We start from the raw sequence: 18,877 nt of genomic DNA, 5'->3' as shown, positions 1-18,877 counted from the left end.
AAAAATATCCAGCAATTTTTTTCTGTAAAGATCTGTAAATCACAAGACCTACCTGTTGTAAGAATATTAAAATAAATCATTTATATTTTTAAAATAATTCCAAAAGTAAATTAAGTTTTCTAAAATCTTACCAAAATGTAAACATTCTCGAAAACCACTTATCAATTTTCCCCCAAATCCCACTGATTTGTTTCTCTTCAAGGATTATGACACCTGGTCTTTTTTTTTTCCAAAAGAAAAACTATAAAAAAAATTCCATTTTACTTTAATTAAAGGAGAAAAATTAGGGAATTTTAAAAACTATTAAATTTTGAAAACTCAAAAAGTAATTTCTTTATTCCTTAAAAAATAAAAAGCACATACATACTAAGAGTGTTATATTGGATAAAGTTTTCATTCTTTTCCTATATGTGGTATTACCAAATTCTACAAAACCAATGGGCTAACTAAACATTTGCAAGAATTAATTCCATTTTTAAACCATTTTGAAATTAATATTATTTGACCACTCTGCTGTTTATGGTTTACACGCAATACAAAAAATAATTAATTGTATATGGTGATAAAAATAATTTATGAGGTACAGGAACATGAGAAAATTTAATTTAAAATATTTAATGTAGGTTTTAAAAGCAAAGAGTGTCAATCAACAAAAATGATAAATTTAGTGTGATCTTCTTTTGGATTGAGAAAACCTAATTTTTGGTTCATCTCCTCAATCCCTTCTCTCTCTTTCAAAATGAAGTTTCTTCTCCAATTTCCTCTTCTCAAAGGGAACAACAACAATAGATCAAAACAAACAATGTCACAAAAAGTTACAATACTAGTAGTATTCTCATCCTTGTTCGTATTCCTTATCACCATAATTTCTTATTCTTTGCTGTGGAAGATCAATGAATTCAGGGGGCTGGGGCTATCTATTGATATTGATTATGGTTTGAAGAATGAGACAGAAAGTCTGCAGAATCAGACAGAAAGTCTGAAAAATGTGACAGAAAGTTTGAAGGATCAGACATGTTTGAGGAATGATACAGAAAATTTGAGGTATAGTTTGAGGAATGAGAGAGAAAACATGGCATCAAAACCTTTGAAGAAGTGTGACATTTTCAGTGGGGAATGGGTGCCAAATCCTGAAGCACCATACTACACAAACACAACATGTTGGGAAATTCATGAACACCAGAATTGCATGAAGTATGGAAGACCAGATTCTGAGTTCATGAAGTGGAGATGGAAGCCAAATGAGTGTGAACTTCCCATCTTCAACCCTTTTCACTTTCTAGAAATTATGAGAGGAAAATCAATGGCTTTTGTTGGAGACTCCATTGGCAGAAATCACATGCAGTCCATGATTTGCCTGTTATCTAGGGTTAGTCTCTTCTTCTATCTTTTCTCAATCTTCAACTTCGAAAATCATGTTATTACCATAATTATCTTTTCTTTATTTTACTCCTTCATTTTCGATATCAATTATAGTTGTCCTTTTTTTTCTCTGTCTTTGTTTATGTTTATATATAGTAATGCATCTCAACATGTGTCAACTCATGTTTTAATTCATATGTCACCAGTTCATGTTTTTTTTTCCACTGATAATATAATACATGTTAATATGAAGAATTGTCATATATAATTAAAATGATTAACTTTTATACTTTTAAATTTTTTTATTTTAATTAATGGTTTACAGACAGACTTTAGCCGGCAAGTGAACAAAATTTTCATGATAATATATAGTTTGATTTTTATAATGCATTAATTATAAAGGAAAGGTACTTGACAACCAATAAGTTTAATAGTTGTTGAATATTTGACTAAGGGACAAAGAAAGTAAGAAGAGTCTCTATTTTTTTTATAGTATTTTAATAAAATTCAATTCAACTTGTTATTGTAATATATATTATCTACAAAACTAAAAAATAGTGCTGCATGTATGAAATTTATTTTTTATCTGCTTCGATAGTTACTTGTTATTAAATCATACATGTTATGTGGTCACTAAATTTAGTTAGATGATTAGTCGTATAGTTATCAACATGTTATATTTTTAGCTTAAAACCAAAACTATAGATATGAATAGTTAATAGATACAACTATTATATATATATATATATATATATATATATATATATATATATATATGTATGTATGTATGTGTGTATTCTTTAAAATAGATACATGTGACACTATTAAAAATGTTTTTTAAAGTGAATTCAAAAAGTTATCATTCCTAAATTAAATTTTAAAAGGTATTATTTTTAAATTAAACTATTGAACTAGGTATTAATAAAATAACAATAATAATTATATAATTTAAAAATAATATTAAATAAATATAATATCATAATTTCAAAACACTAAAACTATTTACCATGTATACGCTTGTATTTCAATTAGTTAAAATATGATAGAAACACAAGTCACTAGAAACATTATTAATTTTTTTTTATTAAAGCTATGGAAAAAAATGCATACAATCGTAAAGTTAACTTTTTCTTATTATATTTATAATGTTATAATTATATAATAAGAGTATTTGTAATCTTTTAAGACAACTACTTTGTTGTTAGTAGTTTCCTAAAATCATTAAAGTTTCTTGTGTTTATCTATATTGTGTACTTTTGGTAACTATTTTTGGTGTTATATCATAATTAGATAAGTTTATCTTTTAATAAATACAAATAATTTTTTGTTTAATAAAATAAGTAGTTTATACCATTATATAAAAATGATATAACTAGACAATTTTATCTTTAATAAATAGAAAACATTTTTCTATTTAATAAAGTCAATAATTAAAGAATGTCTTTATTAAAAGGAATTACATAACTTTTCCAATTAAAAACAATCAACATTATTATTATTCTTATTATTTTAATAGTATCCTTACAAAATTATATATTTCTAAACTCTATTATTTTAATAATTTATATCCTTTTAAAAAAGTGTGTATTTTAAAACTGTTTTAGTTTGATGTAATAAAAATGTTGATGCACATATATCATACTAAAATAATGCGAATCAAAAAACAGCTGTGACAGAGTGATGGCCAAGCAAAGATAAACCTTAATCCTCATTATTCATCCTGTATAATAAAGTCTGAAAGTGCTCAATATATATTCAGCACATTGTTACAAAATAAAAAGAAGAAAATAAAGAGGATTACAGCCTGTCTAACACAATAACAGAATGCTAGAAATATCTACCAAAATCTACCACAGTAACAGAAAGCAAATAAACATAACAAACCAGGGGTAGAAACGATATTTCTCACACCCTCCCTCAAGATGGGTGGTGAATGTTTAGCAATCCCATCTTGGATAAATTGATGTTGAAAGGTCCAGGATAAAGTGACTTAGTAAACATATCTGCCAATTGATGCTTCGAAGGAACATGAGAAAGAACAATGAGCCCATCAAGAACCTTAGCACGAATAAGATGACAATCCACTTCAATATGTTTGGTGCGTTCATGAAAGGATGGATTCTTAGCCAGTTGAATGGCAGACTGATTATCACAAAATGTAGGAAAAGGAATTGGAATTTTAAGGCATAAATCATCAGCAACATACTTCAACCATTGCAATTCACAAGCAACAGAGGCTAAAGCTCTATATTCAGCTTCAGTAGAGCTCCTGGACACGGTGGATTGCTTCTTTGATTTCCAAGAGATAAGACAATTCCCATAGAATACACAATAACCAGTGATGGATTTTCTAGAGATGCAACAAGTAGCCCAATCGGAGTCAGAAAAAGCTTGAAGTCTGTGAGGATTGCTGGAAGGATAAAAGAGGCCTAATCCAGGACAACCTTTGAGGTATTTCAAAATCCTGAAAACAGCATTGAGATGAGAGGATCTGGGCTTGGACATGAACTGACTAACTTGCTGAACAGCAAAAGAAATATCAGGCCGTGTGTTTGTTAGATACTGTAGTTTGCCAATTAATCTCCTATAAGAAGTAGGATCTGAAAGAAGATCACCATCATCATCATTTAGCTTATCGGTAGGATTTGAAGGAGAAGGTGCTGGTTTACATCCAGTGAGACCAAATTCAGCTAAAATTTCTAAGCAATATTTTCGTTGATTCAAGACAAGACCCTGTTGTGATCTAGCAACTTCAAAACCAAGGAAATACTTGAGATTTCCCAAGTCTTTGATGCGGAATTCTTGATGTAAAAATTGCTTAACAGCAACAATATCATCCATGCTATCACCAGTTAGAACGATATCATCCACATATATTAGAAGAGCAGTAAAAGAGGTAGCAGACTGTCGAAGAAATAATGAATGATCAGCTGTACTCTGAGAAAATCCATAAGAAAGTAAGGCAGCTGTGAGCTTAGCATTCCATTGTCGAGAAGCTTGGCGAAGACCATAGAGAGACTTGTGCAATTTACAAACCAAATGAGGTTCGGGAAGAATCAAGCCCGGCGGAGGTTTCATATAAACCTCTTCATCCAAATCACCATGCAAAAAGGCATTATCAACGTCAAGCTGGTGTAAAAACCAGTTATGAGAAACAGCAATGGAAAGGAGAAATCTGACAGTTGTAAGCTTCACAACAGGGGAAAAAGTATCAAAGAAATCCATGCCTTCAGTTTGTGTGAACCCTTTGGCAACTAAGCGTGCCTTATATCTTTCTATAACCCCAGCTGCATTCAATTTAGTCTTGTAGACCCATTTGCAACCAACAACTCTTTTCTTTGGTGGTAATCGGACCAATGACCAAGTTCTATTCCTCTCAAGAGCCTTAATTTCCGCAAGCATGGCCTGCTGCCAATGAGCATGTTGACAAGCCTCTTTAAAAGAAGATGGCTCAATGAAGGCAGATAAAGACATGCAAAAAACAGTGTGAGAGTTAGAACATTTGGAATATGACAAGTATGATTGTAAAGGATAAGCTGTGGAGCTAGAAGTAGGAGCAAAAGAAACAGTGGAACAATCATAATCAGACAAATAAGCAGGTGGCTTCCTAATTCTAGTTGAAAGTCTACCAGGTGGATCAACAGGTTGTACAGTATCAGGAGAATCATTATGAAATTGCATAACTGGTTCAACAACATTATGATCATTATTACTAGAGATAACATCCGAAATAATACGAAAATCATTAAAGTGTGAACCAGGTATATCAAAAGCAATCAAAGAATCAAATGATTGTTGGGATGCAGCAGTACCAGTGTGATGATGATGAGAAACAGAATATGGAAAATGAGACTCATAAAAAATGACATTACGAGAGAGCAAAAGCTTATGTGTAGTCATATCATATAACAGAAAACCTTTGACCCCTGATTTGAAACCAAGAAAAATACACTTAGAAGCTCTTTTGTCTAATTTGGTTCTGCCAGAAGTAATAGTGTTTGCAAAGGCTAGACAACCAAAGACTCTAAGCGTTTTAAAATCAGGAGTTTTGCTAAAAACAATTTCATAAGGAGATTGGTTTTTGAGAAATGGAGTTGGGAGCCTGTTTATGAGATGTACAACATGTCTTATAGCAAAAGACCAAAAAACAAAGGGAAGATGTGATTGGAAAAGTAAGGCGCGAGCTACATTCAAAATATGTTGATGTTTGCGCTCAACTATTCCATTTTGCTGGGGTGATTCAATGCATGATGTTTCATGAAAAATGCCTTTAGAAGAGAAGAAATCAGTTAAGAAAAACTCCTTGCCATTGTCAGATCTTAGTCTTTTAAGTTTAGTGTCAAATTGATTTTCAATGAGATGTATGAAATTGGGAAGAACAATTTGGACCTCAGCTTTTGATTTTAAAAGATAAACCCATGTGAATCTACTGAAATCATCAACAAGTGTTAAAAAATATTTATGACCATCAATAGAAACAGTGCTTAAGGGTCCCCATATGTCAGCATGCAACAACTCAAAAAATTGAGAACTCTTGGAGGTGCTAAGAGAAAAAGGTAATTTCTTATGTTTGGCAAAATGACAAGTGTCGCAAGGAGTACAATTCTTGTATATAATATCATCATGTTGAGAAGATAACAATTGTAAAATGGAATTTGAAGTATGGCCTAGTCTATGGTGCCAAAGTGCACTGATATTGACTGCATTTACAACGAAAGCATTTGATTTATTGATAACATCAGTTTGGAAAGGTAAATTGCAACGCATAACATTTGATTCTGCAAGACAATACAAGCCATTAATCTTCCTAGCTGCTCCAATCATCTTGAAGTGAGATTTCTGGAAAAGAAGACAGTGAGAATCACAGAATACTGCCATACAGTCAATAGTGGAAACAAGTTTGGAAATAGAAATGAGATGAGCAGAAAAGTCAGGAACAAAAAGAACATCAAGAAGAAATAAGTCACCTATGTGAATATTCCCAGAGAAATTGGCAGTGACAGTAGTGTGATTAGGCAATTTAATGTGTATGGGTGTTATGGCATGAAGGTTATGAAATAAGGATTTGGTGGGACAAATATGATCTGTGGCACCACTATCAAATATCCAGGGAATAAAATCAGAAGATATACCTGAGTGTTTAACAGAGGCTTGATTCACTGAGGAAGAGTGATCCTTACTCTGTTGAAGCAAAGCCAAAATTGCTTGATACTGGTCTTTAGAGAAAGTGAATTGGTCATTGGGAGGACTACCATCCAAATCAAGGTGCTGTAGAGAGGCAGCTGAATCTACTTCAACCAAACTGGCAGAAGCTTTGGTGTTGGGCTTGTTCTTTTTATAACCAGCAGGAAAACCAATGCGAAAATAACAGGTTTCAATGGTGTGATTGTTCTTCTTGCATTTTTCACAGAATTTGTTGTTCTTGAAATTGTTCTTACTAGCATTGAAAGGGACTTTGTTGGAAGAGTTGAACCGTGGTTGAGCATTCGAAACTGCGGTGAAGGCCAAAGAATCGGAAACAGGATGTTTAGGATTGGTGCTAATGAACTCACGTTCATGCTGAAGAACCATAGAAAAAGTTTTGACAATCGAAGGCATGGGATCCATTATCATGATTTGAGAACGAACTTGGGCATAGCTCTCATTGAGACCACAGAGAAATCGAATCACATAATCATCCTCTCTTTCTTTTTGAAGTTTCGCAAGAAGTCCACAAGCACAGGGAGTTAAACAATTGCAGCTGAGAACACATCTATAGAGCTCCAACTCTTTCCATAGGATTTTCAATCTCGTATAATACTCAGAAACAGGTAAATCACCTTGATGACAAGCAAGAATCTGATCCTGAAGATCAGAAACCCTAAATTTATCAGCATGGGAGAATCGATCCTTGAGATCTCTCCAAATCTCTGATGCTGTATCCATCCACATCACCGATTGCTTGATCGAAGAAGTCATGGATCGTGTGAGCCAGGACATCACCATTCGATTTGAGCGACGCCAAGCTTCGTGAAGTGGATCTGAGAGAGGGGGACAAGGAAGAGTACCATCAATGAACTTCTCCTTGTTTTTGGTCTCCAGTGCGACGACCATGTCACGTTCCCATTGATGAAAATTGCTCTCCGTAAGGAGAGGAGAAACAAGCACCAATGCTGGGTTTTCTGCAGGATGAAGATAAAGTGGGTTTGCCGGATTCACAAGGTGATCCGGTGTTTGTGTAATAGGATGGCTTAGGGAAGCCATTTTCAGAAAATGAGGAAGAAGAAAAAGAAGCTTCAGGCGGAAGAAGCAGTGGGTGTTAGCTCTGATACCATGACAGAGTGATGGCCAAGCAAAGATAAACCTTAATCCTCATTATTCATCCTGTATAATAAAGTCTGAAAGTGCTCAATATATATTCAGCACATTGTTACAAAATAAAAAGAAGAAAATAAAGAGGATTACAGCCTGTCTAACACAATAACAGAATGCTAGAAATATCTACCAAAATCTACCACAGTAACAGAAAGCAAATAAACATAACAAACCAGGGGTAGAAACGATATTTCTCACAAGCTGCAAAAGGAAATTTTATTATTAATCGTCATGCATTATATTCAGTTTATTTTTAAAATGTTTATAATAAATTCAGTAGTCAACCAAATATATGTTTAAACTTTTCCATTCTTAATTAGTTTTAGTCAGTTTTAGAACGGTTATGTTTTATGGTTAAAGGATTAGTTTTAGCAACAAGTTAATAAATATGTTAACAATATGCATTTAGCTGGATTTTTTCTAATTATACGATCTTAGTTATTTACTCCAATTAAATCAATTTGGTTCTATGAATAAGCCAATGTATGATGCTAATTGGATCTGAATGTTATTTTAGTAATATTCCATTAGAATACAGTGATGATGTAATTTGGAGAACCAAAACCTCATGAGTATTCGAGCATCTAATTGCCACCCTTACAACCTTAAAAAACTAAAGTCATTTGTATGTATTATGATAATTCAAACAGCTCAGTTGGGATATTTAGAGAACCAAAATTACAATTATGCAACATTGTATTGTATTAAAAACAAAATAGAATTACTATTACATACAAATATTATATATATAGCTATATTTATATTTTACAAAATTGAACTTTTTTGTACTTTTCAGGCGGAGTGGCCCATAGATGTATCATACACAGATGAGTTTTCCTTCAAAAGATGGCAGTACTCGAACTACAACTTCACAATGGCTACTTTTTGGTCACCCTATCTAGTTAGAGCTGAACAAGTTGATTCAAAGGGTGATCTCATCAACATTTATCTTGATGAGTTTGATGAAAAATGGACGGCTCAAATTAAAGAGTTTGACTATGTTATTATCAATGGAGGACAGTGGTTCTTGAGGCCAATAGTGTTCTACGAGAACCAAAAAATTGTTGGATGTCAATATTGTTCATGGGAAAATGTCACGCATCTAACATGGCACAGTGGCTATGGGAAGGCTTTTAGGACTGCATATAAAGCCATAGTCAATTTAGGAAACTCCAAGGTTGTAACGATTCTTAGAACGTATGCTCCATCTCATTTTGAGAATGGGGTGTGGGATAAAGGTGGGAATTGCATAAGAACTAAGCCATTTAAGAGTAATGAAACAAGGTTAGAGGGCTACAATCTTGAGTTACACACCATACAATTGGAGGAGTTCAAACGTGCTGAGAAAAAAGCTATGAAGAGAGGTTTGAAATTCATGTTACTTGACACCACACAGGCTATGTTACTCAGGCCAGATGGTCATCCCGATAAATATGGTCACTGGCCTCAGGAGAATATGACAGTATCTAATGATTGTGTGCATTGGTGTTTGCCAGGACCTATTGACACAATGGCTGATTTTCTATTGGAAACGTTGAAAAGGGAAGGTGTCACATCTTTTCCTAAAAAAGATTTCATCTAAAGACAATTGTTAATTAGAATTATTTTTCAAACTACAATTGGCAAATCTTGTCTTGTAATTTGATGTATAAAGATGAATTGTTCTTAACAGGTTTTATAGACTCAATAGTGATTTTTTATTAGAAAAGTTGAAAATGGAAGTTCTTATATATCTTTCATATAAAACGATAAATGAAGCCTCTTTCTACCCGGAGAACTAACACCTTCCTTCCATTTTCAATATTTCTAATAGAAAAATCAATTCAGAGTCTATAGGCCTGGCAAGCACCAATGTCCAATTTATTTGTATTATATATGTTATTATCATAGTATTATTCAAGGAACCCTATTTATGTTAACCCAGATTCTATCCACTCACATAGAAGATAAGATCTATCAAAATCTGAGAAAAGAATTCTCACACCCGCTTGCATGATAAAACATAAAAACCATGCAGATGTACAATTTCTATGGGTAGATAATCATCCGCAATGTAGGTGGGTGAAATGAAGAGCAAGTTTCAATTACTAAAAACAATAATGACGACACACTTTCTTAGTGTTTTCAATATACTATCTTCTATTGATTAAACTTCATGTGAGCCTTATTATTTTCAAACTCAGACCCACCTAACGAGATAGAAATTGGAACTCACATACTTAGTGTGACAATGTGAATTTCACCTTATAAAAGATATTATGTCAGAAAGATCTTTTTGAGAAAATGGATTTAGACTTAATTTAACATGTAAAAGAAGGTTCATGTCAAATTATGAATTATAACTCAATAATAGCTTTTATCGATATGGAATCTTCAATGTATCTTGTCGCACCAGAAATCAAATATCTTAAATTTGATATTTGTGGCTAATGGCAGACTATATAATAGACTCAACAAATCTATTATGTTCTAGGTTTGCAACCAACAACCTATACTTTATAATGTGATCCTAATTCTAGTCTATCTGAAATCTACAACACGAATGTTAGAAGCATTTTCCTGAAATCTAACATTGACTCGCAAATTGAGAGGCAACTGAGATGAAATTCCAAATAAATACCCAAAACCAAAATGATGTAGTCGTTCAAGCATTTTGCCATACATGTAGAATGCAAAGCTCCAGAATGACAGGTGGGCCTCAAGTAAAAACCCACTTGGAAAGAAAAGCTCCATTGCTATAACACCAAGCTGGAAGCCCAAGGATGGAGGAAACCCACCTAAGAATGAATCCTTATGGCTGACCAACACCATTGGAGCTGAAGCAACACTTAGATTTTCTATAAAAATGAGCATCCCTTGTTATTTATATACTAACTTTGTAGTTCAGTCCTAGAGTTCTTAGACATATATTTGATAAGTGCTTAATATGAATTAATTTTAAAAGGAATTTGGCCCTTATATTACTTTGATTTTGTTAAAATTTTGTACAAATCATTCCAGTTTAGCTTTTTTGCAATACTTGATATAAAAGGAGAGTCAAAGTGAAAAAATAAAAAAAATGGATGAAATTTAAGTAATCATGGACAAAAGTGACGTCTGTGCAACTGAGCGGAAAAATTGAGACTTAAGCTACACAAGCAAACCCATTGCAAAAGGAAACCTCAAGTATTAAATCTGAAATTAAGTCACAAAAACTCATTTATAAAGAAGTTATCTCAGGGTTGCAGCACCAAAGCATGAGGCTTAAACCACAAAAGAAAATCCACCTAAGAATGAAAACTCTGCATTTGGAGCCCCATGTGTGCTAAGCGCTGTCTTAGGCAATTTATAAAAACAAAGTTGCTTCCCAATATAGTGTTTGCAGAGAAGTGAGATTGAGAGAAAGGAAAATTGACTATCTCAAAGACAATTTGAACCCAATATACGTCAAATGCAAAATGAGATATAGAGTGTAGATCAAAAGATTAGGGTTGTCAATCGGGAGAAGGGTATCATGACTCTTGATTCAGAGGATAGAGTTATGCTATCTCATAAGAAAGCAAGTTGGAAAATCAGAAAAAGAAACATAAGAAAATGTAAATCCATTTTATTTGTATTCCCTTTACTTTCCACTTTTCGTTCTTTAGAATTATGTTTCAAAGTTGGCCATCATTTGTTTATTATTCTTTACAGATTGATGACCTTAAAGACAAAATTAGAAAGGTGGTTAAAGGGAGGGTTCCTCTTGATAAGGATGTAATAAAGGAAATTACTCAAGCATTAAGGTTGGGAAAATCTTTTAATTTTTTTTGTTTTTTTATGTTTACTCGTAGTTGTAAGCACCTACCTCTTGAATTTGGACTGGGAACCTAATTCCATCCTGAAATGTATAAGGTGAGAATTGTCCAACCTTGTATAAGCTCTCCATTGGCCATATGTATAGTTGATGTGAAATATCAAACACACTCCTTGTTGGACTTCTTAATTCAAGAAGTCAAGAAAGCAAATCAACCACACCAACAGATTATACTTCTCTGAATATACTTCTCTTATTCAATGAACCAAGAATACAATTGTATAGTAATCCCTCCTAAGAAAGCTTGATCTCCCTCCACTGGACTAATGTTCCAGTCAACAACAATTACTAATCTCATTCCCCTCGCCCTTTTCCACTAATTATTATTTGGTTTAATAGCCAATTTAGTCCCCACTTTGGTTGAAAAATCTCAATTTAGTCTCTCGTTATAAAAGTGTTTTGCATTAGTCCTAACTTTTAAAATAGTGGGTCAGATTGGTCCCTTTCGTTAAATATAAGTTAACGAAATTAATGGATGATGATGTGACACAGCTTAAAGCTGATGTGTTAGATTGGTCCTCGTTAGCTTTAAGTTGTGTCACATCATCATCCATTAATTTTGTTAACTTATATTTAACAGAAAGGACCAATCTGACCCACTATTTTAAAAGTTAGGACTAATTCAAAACACTTTTATAACGAGGGACTAAATTGAGATTTTTCAACCAAAGTGAGAACTAAATTGGCTATTAAACCTTATTATTTATACTCCCAACCCTTTAACAAACTTCTAATAGAAACTCCCTCCTAATTTCTAATGGACATTTTCTCCTTCCCGTCTTTATTTCTCCTTACATATACTTTTTTCCCTACCAATACCCCCCTCCATCTCAACAACCTTGTCCTCAAGGTTGAAATTCGGAAATTGTTGCTTGATGTACAGTTCCTCTTCCCAAGTTGCTCCTTCTACTCCACCCTCTTGTCATTGGATCAGAACTTGGGATACCTCCTTTCCTTGTTGATTTCTGTCTCGCCTATGTAATACCTTTAAAGGTTTATATAATGGACCTTCCACCTGTAGTTCCTCTGGCAATTCCCCTTCCACCTTATTCTCCCCGCAACTTTCTTCAACTGTGATACATGAAAAATCGAGTGTGTTCTGGTGGTAACTGGCAGCTGCAATTGAAAAGCCACTGGACCCACTTGTTTTTCAACCAAGAAAGGTCAGTAGTATCGAGCAGATAGCTTGGGATGCAGCCTAGTTGGCATTGACACTTGACTATGAGGTCTTATCTTAAGGATGACCCAATCCCCTTCTTTTATATTGGACTCCTTCCTCTTTCTTTCGCATACTGCACCATCCGCTCTTGTGCTCTAGTCAGGTGATGTTGCAGCTGATTGATAGCTTCATCTCGCATCTGCAAGTCCTGTGCCACCGCTTCTACCAATGTTTCTCCTGGAATAAATCTAGTTAATGCTGGCGGGGGTCTGCCATAAATTGTTTCAAAAGGAATGCATTTTGCCGCCCCCTGATAACTGGTATTATACCAGTATTCAGCCCATGGTAACACTGTGTTCCAAGCCTTAGATTGTTCTGAACAGAAACACCGTAAATAGGTTTCCAATACCTCAGTCTGGTCGTCCGTCTCTGGGTGGTATGCGGTGCTCATTCTTAATTTGGTGCCTAAATTCTAAAAAGCTCCTTTCAAAATGTACTGATAAAAAGAGGATCTTTGTTGCTAACAATTGACACTGGTATCTCGTGCAGGCGCACCACTTACCTCACGAAGATTTCTGCAATTACCTTTGTTGTATAAGGATGCTTTATGGAAATAAAGTGCCCATATTTGCTCAACCTATCCACCACCACCATTATCGTTTCAAACCCCTGAGATTTTGGCAACTTAACCACAAAATCCATATATTTGTGTTGTTGGCAGACCAAATAGGAAGCTACATAGTCTGTCACCCTCTTCTTCATACCCTTCCAATGAAAAGCATGGGCAAGTCTTCTATACATTCTATATACCCCCGAATGTCCCCCTATAGTAGAATCATGCAATTCTGCTAAAATATTTGGTATCCATTCAAACTTTTCTGAAAGCATGAGCCTTCCCTTAAAATGTAACATCTCGTTCTCCATTGTGTAAGTAGGATGAGAATCCGGATCATTCTTTATCTCTTCAATTATGTTTTTCAGCCCTTCATCCTTCTCCACTTCCTCTATTATCTCTTGAAAATCAGGCCAATATGGCCTGGTTATCACTTGTAATGTCTTGTCCCCGTCTTCCCCTTCTTCTCCTTTCCTAGACAATCCGTCCGCCACCTTGTTTGAAGCACTCGTCCTATAATAGATATCAAACTCATATCCCATGAGTTTTGCTAACCAGTTTTGCTGGCTTTGAGTTATTATGCGCTGCTCCAACAAATACTTCAAGCTTTTCTGATCTGTAAAAACACTGAAACGCTTCCCTAGTAGATACGAACGCCAGTGTTGAGTGGCCAACACCACGGCCATACTCTCCTTCTCGTAAACTGACTTGCTTAATGAACCTTCTGATAATGTCTTGCTGTAATAAGCTATGGGCCTCTTATTTTGTGACAATACCGCTCATATTCCCTTCTCCGAAGCATCACATTCAACTTGGAAAGGTTGTGAAAAATCTGGCAGAGCAAGAACAGGAGCAGTGGCCACTGCCTTTTTAAGAGCTTGCATGGCTTCTTCTCCTGCAGTTGTCCACTCAAATTTCCCGTTCTTCAAAAGATTCGTGAGAGGTCGGACAATTTTCCCATAATTCCTTACAAATCTCCTGTAATATCCAGTGAGCCCTAGAAACCCCCTTAACTCTTTAATGCAATGGGGTGTTGGCCATTCGGTCACTGCAAACACTTTGTCTCCATCCATCTCTACCCCTTTTTTCGATATCATGTGTCCCAAATACCGAATGTGCCTCTTGCCAAAATCACACTTTTTCTTGTTGGCAAATATCTGATGTTGTTCTAGCATTTCCAACACCTGCCTAAGGTGTTTCTCGTGATCCCCCCATGACTTACTGTACACCAAGATGTCATCAAAGAATACAAGCACACTCTTTCTCAAGAATGGTCTCAACAATGAATTCATCATGTCTTGAAAGGTGGTCGGAGCATTTGTGAGGCTAAAGGGTATTACTAAGAACTCATGTCCTAAATGAGTTCTAAAGGTTGTTTTGGGTATATCGGCCTCCTTCATCCTTATCTGGTGGTATCCAGATTTTAGATCCACTTTAGAAAAATAAACTGCACCGTATAATTCATCCAAAAGATCTTCAATTACAGGAATTAGATATTTATTGGAGATAGTTGCTCTGTTTAAAGCTCTGTAATCTACACAAAAACACCAACTCCCATCTTTTTTTTTAACCAAAATTACTGGACTAGAAAATGGGTTGTTACTGGGCCTAATAATACCTAAGCCCAACATCTCCTGAACCTGCTTTTCTATTTCAGCCTTCATTAAGTGAGGATACCTATATGGTCTCACGTTCACTGGCTTAGTACCTTCTTTAATGGTTATCTGATGATCCACTTTTCTGACAGGAGGAAGTCCTTGTGGCATCTCAAACACCCTCTCAAACTCCCCCAAGATCTTCTCCAGATTTGCTTCCTGCATGGGAGTTAAACCCTCTACTCCTAAGTTTTATGCTGTTGTATCAGACTGATGCAGACCCCACACCACCGCTAGCGTTTCAATCCCTGTTTCCTTATGCAACGCCTCGAGATTGATGACCTTCATCATTGATCTGCTATCACCTCTTATCACTACCTCTCCTTCTGCCATCCCATACTTCATGGTCATTTGCTTCCAGTCCACCCTAATTTCCCCCAACGTGGCCAGCCACTCTACTCCCAGCACGACGTCGACTCCCCCTATTTCAAAGAGGCAAAAATTCTCTTTAATTTCCACTCCTTATAGTATCAATGAAACTCCCATGCAACCACCTCGCGTTTCCTTTCTTTGGCCGTCCCCCAGGCAAACGCAATATGGCGTCGTCTCCTCCTTCTCTAAACCCATCTCGTTCGCCAAACTTGTTGAGATGAAGTTATGGCTCGCTCCGCTATCAGTGAGCATGATTACTCTCCGATCTCGAATCCACCCCGACAACTTCATGGTTTTGGATTGAGCGATTCCCCCAACGGAATACATCGATAATTCCATGCATCGTTGTTCCGCCTCCTCTTCTGCCTCTGCCACTTCTTCTTCTTTGTCATCGGCCCCCATAATCATCACCTTGAAACTTCTCTCCGCACAACGATGTCCTGGGCTATAAGGACCCCCTCAATGAAAACAGCGGCCCTCCTCTCGCCTCTTAAGATATTCCGGATATGGTAGAGTTCGCACTCCGCGACTCGATCTGCCTCCACCTATATTGCTTTCTACCTTTGAACCGACGGTTCTGGTCGTCTCATCTTTCTTTGGACCGAGACCTCTGCCACTGCTCCCCTGCCTCTCTGATGACCCGCGATAGGTCTCCGTTCGCGCTACAGTGCCCGCGCTAGCCGCATATTTCCCCCACGTCGATCCTCCTTTCATCGTTCCACCACCGCTAGACGTCCTCGCCACTAATCCCGATTGCTCCACGTCCTGTGCCCTTTGCATCACGGTTAACAGATTGCGCAGATCGTAAGGTCTAACGAGATCCCTCAGTTCTTCTTGTAATCTAGCAAAGAAATATCCGAGAAGTTGTTCCTCCGTCACGCCAGCTGCCTAAGCCACTAAGACTTCGAATTCCTGTACATATTCTTCCACCGTTCCTCTTTGTCGCGCTGCCGCCAATTTTTCGAAGATTGTTCCCCGATGTCTACATCCAAACCTCCTTACCATCACCTCCGTCAATGTCACCCAGGTAGGATTCTTCACCTTCTTCCGCCAAAAACAAAACCAATAATTCACTCCTTCCTCCATACAGATGTACACCAGCTTCATCTTCTCCCTTTCTGTCACATTTTGTAATTCAAAAATTTTCTCCACCCTAGCAATCCATCCCATCGGATCGATCCCTTCGAAAGTGGGTAATTCCAGTCTCTTCATCCAACTCTTTTGAACATCGCGTTCTTCATCCGATTCTTCCTCTAATTCATCCTCCTCCGTATCCCGACTTCCATTAACCGAATGACTTCCTTCAGAACTCCTCCCCTGGTTCCCTCTTCTCCCACGGTCGTGATTCACGTTTCGAGCCATTCCTCTCATCTTCGCTCGAATTTCCTCCAACGTCGCTTCCATGGCATCGAATCTTCCCTCCAATGCACTCACCTTGTTCTCCATCTCGTCTCTCCTTCGATCTGGATCCGGCAAGTCGGACCAATAATGTTGGACTTCTTAATTCAAGAAGTCAAGAAAGCAAATCAATCACACCAACAGATTACACTTCTCTGAATATACTTCTCTTATTCAATGAACCAAGAATACAATTGTATAGTAATCCCTCCTAAGGAAGCCCAATCTCCCTCCACTGCACTAATGTTCCAGTCAACAACAATTACAAATCTCATTCCCCTCGCCCTTTTCCACTAATTATTATTTATACTCCCCTTTCCCTTTAACAAACTTCTAACAAAAACTCCCTCCTAATTTCTAATGGACATTTTCTCATTTCCGTCTTTATTTCTCCTTACATATACTTTTATTCCCCTATCACTCCTCACGTTCAAAACTTGTTGAACCAAGTTCACTTTGAGAGTTGAGGATGAGCCGAGATAAGATTTATGATATGTTGGAGTTGCAAGTATAAGTGAAAAAGTCTTACATTGGGTAAGATTGCAAACTAGATCACAATTTACCTTGTATTGAATTTTCTTTCTGGTGCAGGGCTGGTGGAGGGGAATTTGATGATATTAATGCAAAGTACTGCGATGCTGAGAAGGAAGTCAATATGTTGCAAATAAAAATACAAGAAGTTAATGGTAACCTATCCAAACACCACAAGGATTTGGAATGTAAGTGCTGTCTATCATTCAAAGAAGTTGAGCATAAACATTTTAGTTTTTGAAGGAAATCAATGTTTGAGTTCTGCATGCTTATTGTTGCAATGGATTGCTATTCTGTCATGCCAATGCCAATAGATTGCTATTCTGCATATCAACATGATAATAATATGCAGTAAATATAAATAGCCTTCTATTTAGCATTTTGTATGCGTCTCTTGATATAGGTGATGGTGCCCACTTGATATTTTTTTTTTTATGCTGCATCCTCTTTGCCCTGGTTTGGTTTCTTTCTTCCACCATGCTGAATAACTGAAGACACAGTTTTGTACCATCTATATTTAAATGATTTTCTTGCAGCAAGAAAGAGATTTATAGAATCGAAACTTCAGTCTTTGGATCAGCAATGTTCTGGACTTGATTCTTATCTCAAAGTTTTAGAGTCTTCCAAGGAAAAAAGAGATGTACAGAGAAGGTCGATTTGTGCCAGACCATAGTGTTCATGTTGTTTTTGTGAACATATCAAAGTTGTCTCTTGACTTGATGTTGTCACTGGTATGCTGGTTTCATATCAACTAATACTTTGTCTTATGATTGCTTGCATCAAATATAATATTGCTGATGGCATGAGGCAGATGTTTGATCCTTTTGAAATGGTTGCCAGAGCTCATCATGTTTGCCCTTGCTGGGAGCGATGCTACGACTGTCGCGGTCATACAAATTTGATGTGCATAGAAAGAATGCAATATAGCTAGGATGTGACTCCTAGGTCGTCTCACAAGGACCAAATTTGGTTCAGTTTCGGATCAACACGTTATGGGGGGTTTTGTGATTTTGATGCGGTAAAATTAAATTAAACTGAAAATTAACTTTAAAACAGTAAACGTGAAAACGGTGAAGTAACATTCAAAACATTAAAAACCAAACGGTAAAAGACACCAAAATAAAATTAACGTGGGAACACTAAACGTAAAACGTTAAACACAAAAATAAAAGCATCAGTAAAAATAAACCGTAAACATAAAACTAAAATGGTAAAACTGAAATTAAAACAGTAAAACGAAATTAAACAGTAAAAACGATTTGCTACAGTAAAACGAAAATACAGCAAGGTCAAACAGTAAAAAAATAAATCTGGAACAGAAAACTAAAATACAGAAAACGAAAATACAGAAAAACTAAAATAAAGTACATAGTAAATACAAAAAATAGTAGAATTAGAAAATAAATTACAGCAGTAAATTTTACAACAAAACAGTAAATCTGAAATAGAAAAATGTAGTACAGAAAATGAAAATACAGAAAATAAAAATACAGAAAACAGTAAATACAGAAAACGGTCAAAACAGTAAAACAGTAAAAAAAATAAAATTTCAACAGTAATTAATAATATCAAAACAATAAATACAGAATTGGAGAATC

At 35.8% G+C, this 18,877-nt stretch overlaps 2 protein-coding genes across 2 annotated transcripts; one reads left to right on the top strand and one right to left on the bottom strand.

Annotated features, from left to right (window-relative positions):
* The first annotated feature begins 683 nt into the window (after positions 1 to 683).
* Positions 684 to 9,598, top strand: LOC148200162 (protein trichome birefringence-like 19). Its single transcript, XM_088111338.1, has 2 exons — positions 684 to 1,369; positions 8,513 to 9,598. Exons 1-2 carry the CDS (start codon positions 740 to 742, stop codon positions 9,296 to 9,298), a joined length of 1,416 nt encoding a protein of 471 aa, XP_087967464.1. The 5' UTR covers positions 684 to 739; the 3' UTR covers positions 9,299 to 9,598.
* On the bottom strand, positions 6,170 to 7,605 carry LOC148200163 (uncharacterized). The gene is made up of 2 exons (XM_088111339.1): positions 6,495 to 7,605; positions 6,170 to 6,201 (listed from the first exon to the last, which is right to left on the bottom strand). The coding sequence occupies exons 1-2, from the start codon at positions 7,603 to 7,605 to the stop codon at positions 6,170 to 6,172; spliced, it is 1,143 nt and encodes a 380-aa protein (XP_087967465.1).
* Positions 9,599 to 18,877: the final 9,279 nt, after the last annotated feature.

The sequence above is a fragment of the Vigna umbellata genome, chromosome 4, assembly GCF_029865625.1.
Source record: "Vigna umbellata cultivar VRB3 chromosome 4, Vumbellata_1.0, whole genome shotgun sequence".
Lineage (NCBI taxonomy): Eukaryota > Viridiplantae > Streptophyta > Magnoliopsida > Fabales > Fabaceae > Vigna > Vigna umbellata.
Note: the sequence above shows the minus strand (reverse complement) of the source record. Positions and strands in the feature narration are given on the sequence as shown.

Coding starts and splice junctions, on each gene's coding strand:
- LOC148200162 (XM_088111338.1), top strand. CDS start 740: ATGAAGTTTCTTCTCCAATTTCCTCTTCTCAAAGGGAACAACAACAAT. Junction 1,370..8,512: donor TGATTTGCCTGTTATCTAGG/GTTAGTCTCTTC, acceptor TGTACTTTTCAG/GCGGAGTGGCCCATAGATGT.
- LOC148200163 (XM_088111339.1), bottom strand. CDS start 7,605: ATGGCTTCCCTAAGCCATCCTATTACACAAACACCGGATCACCTTGTG. Junction 6,202..6,494: donor AGCCTCTGTTAAACACTCAG/GTATATCTTCTG, acceptor CTTCTTTTCCAG/AAATCTCACTTCAAGATGAT.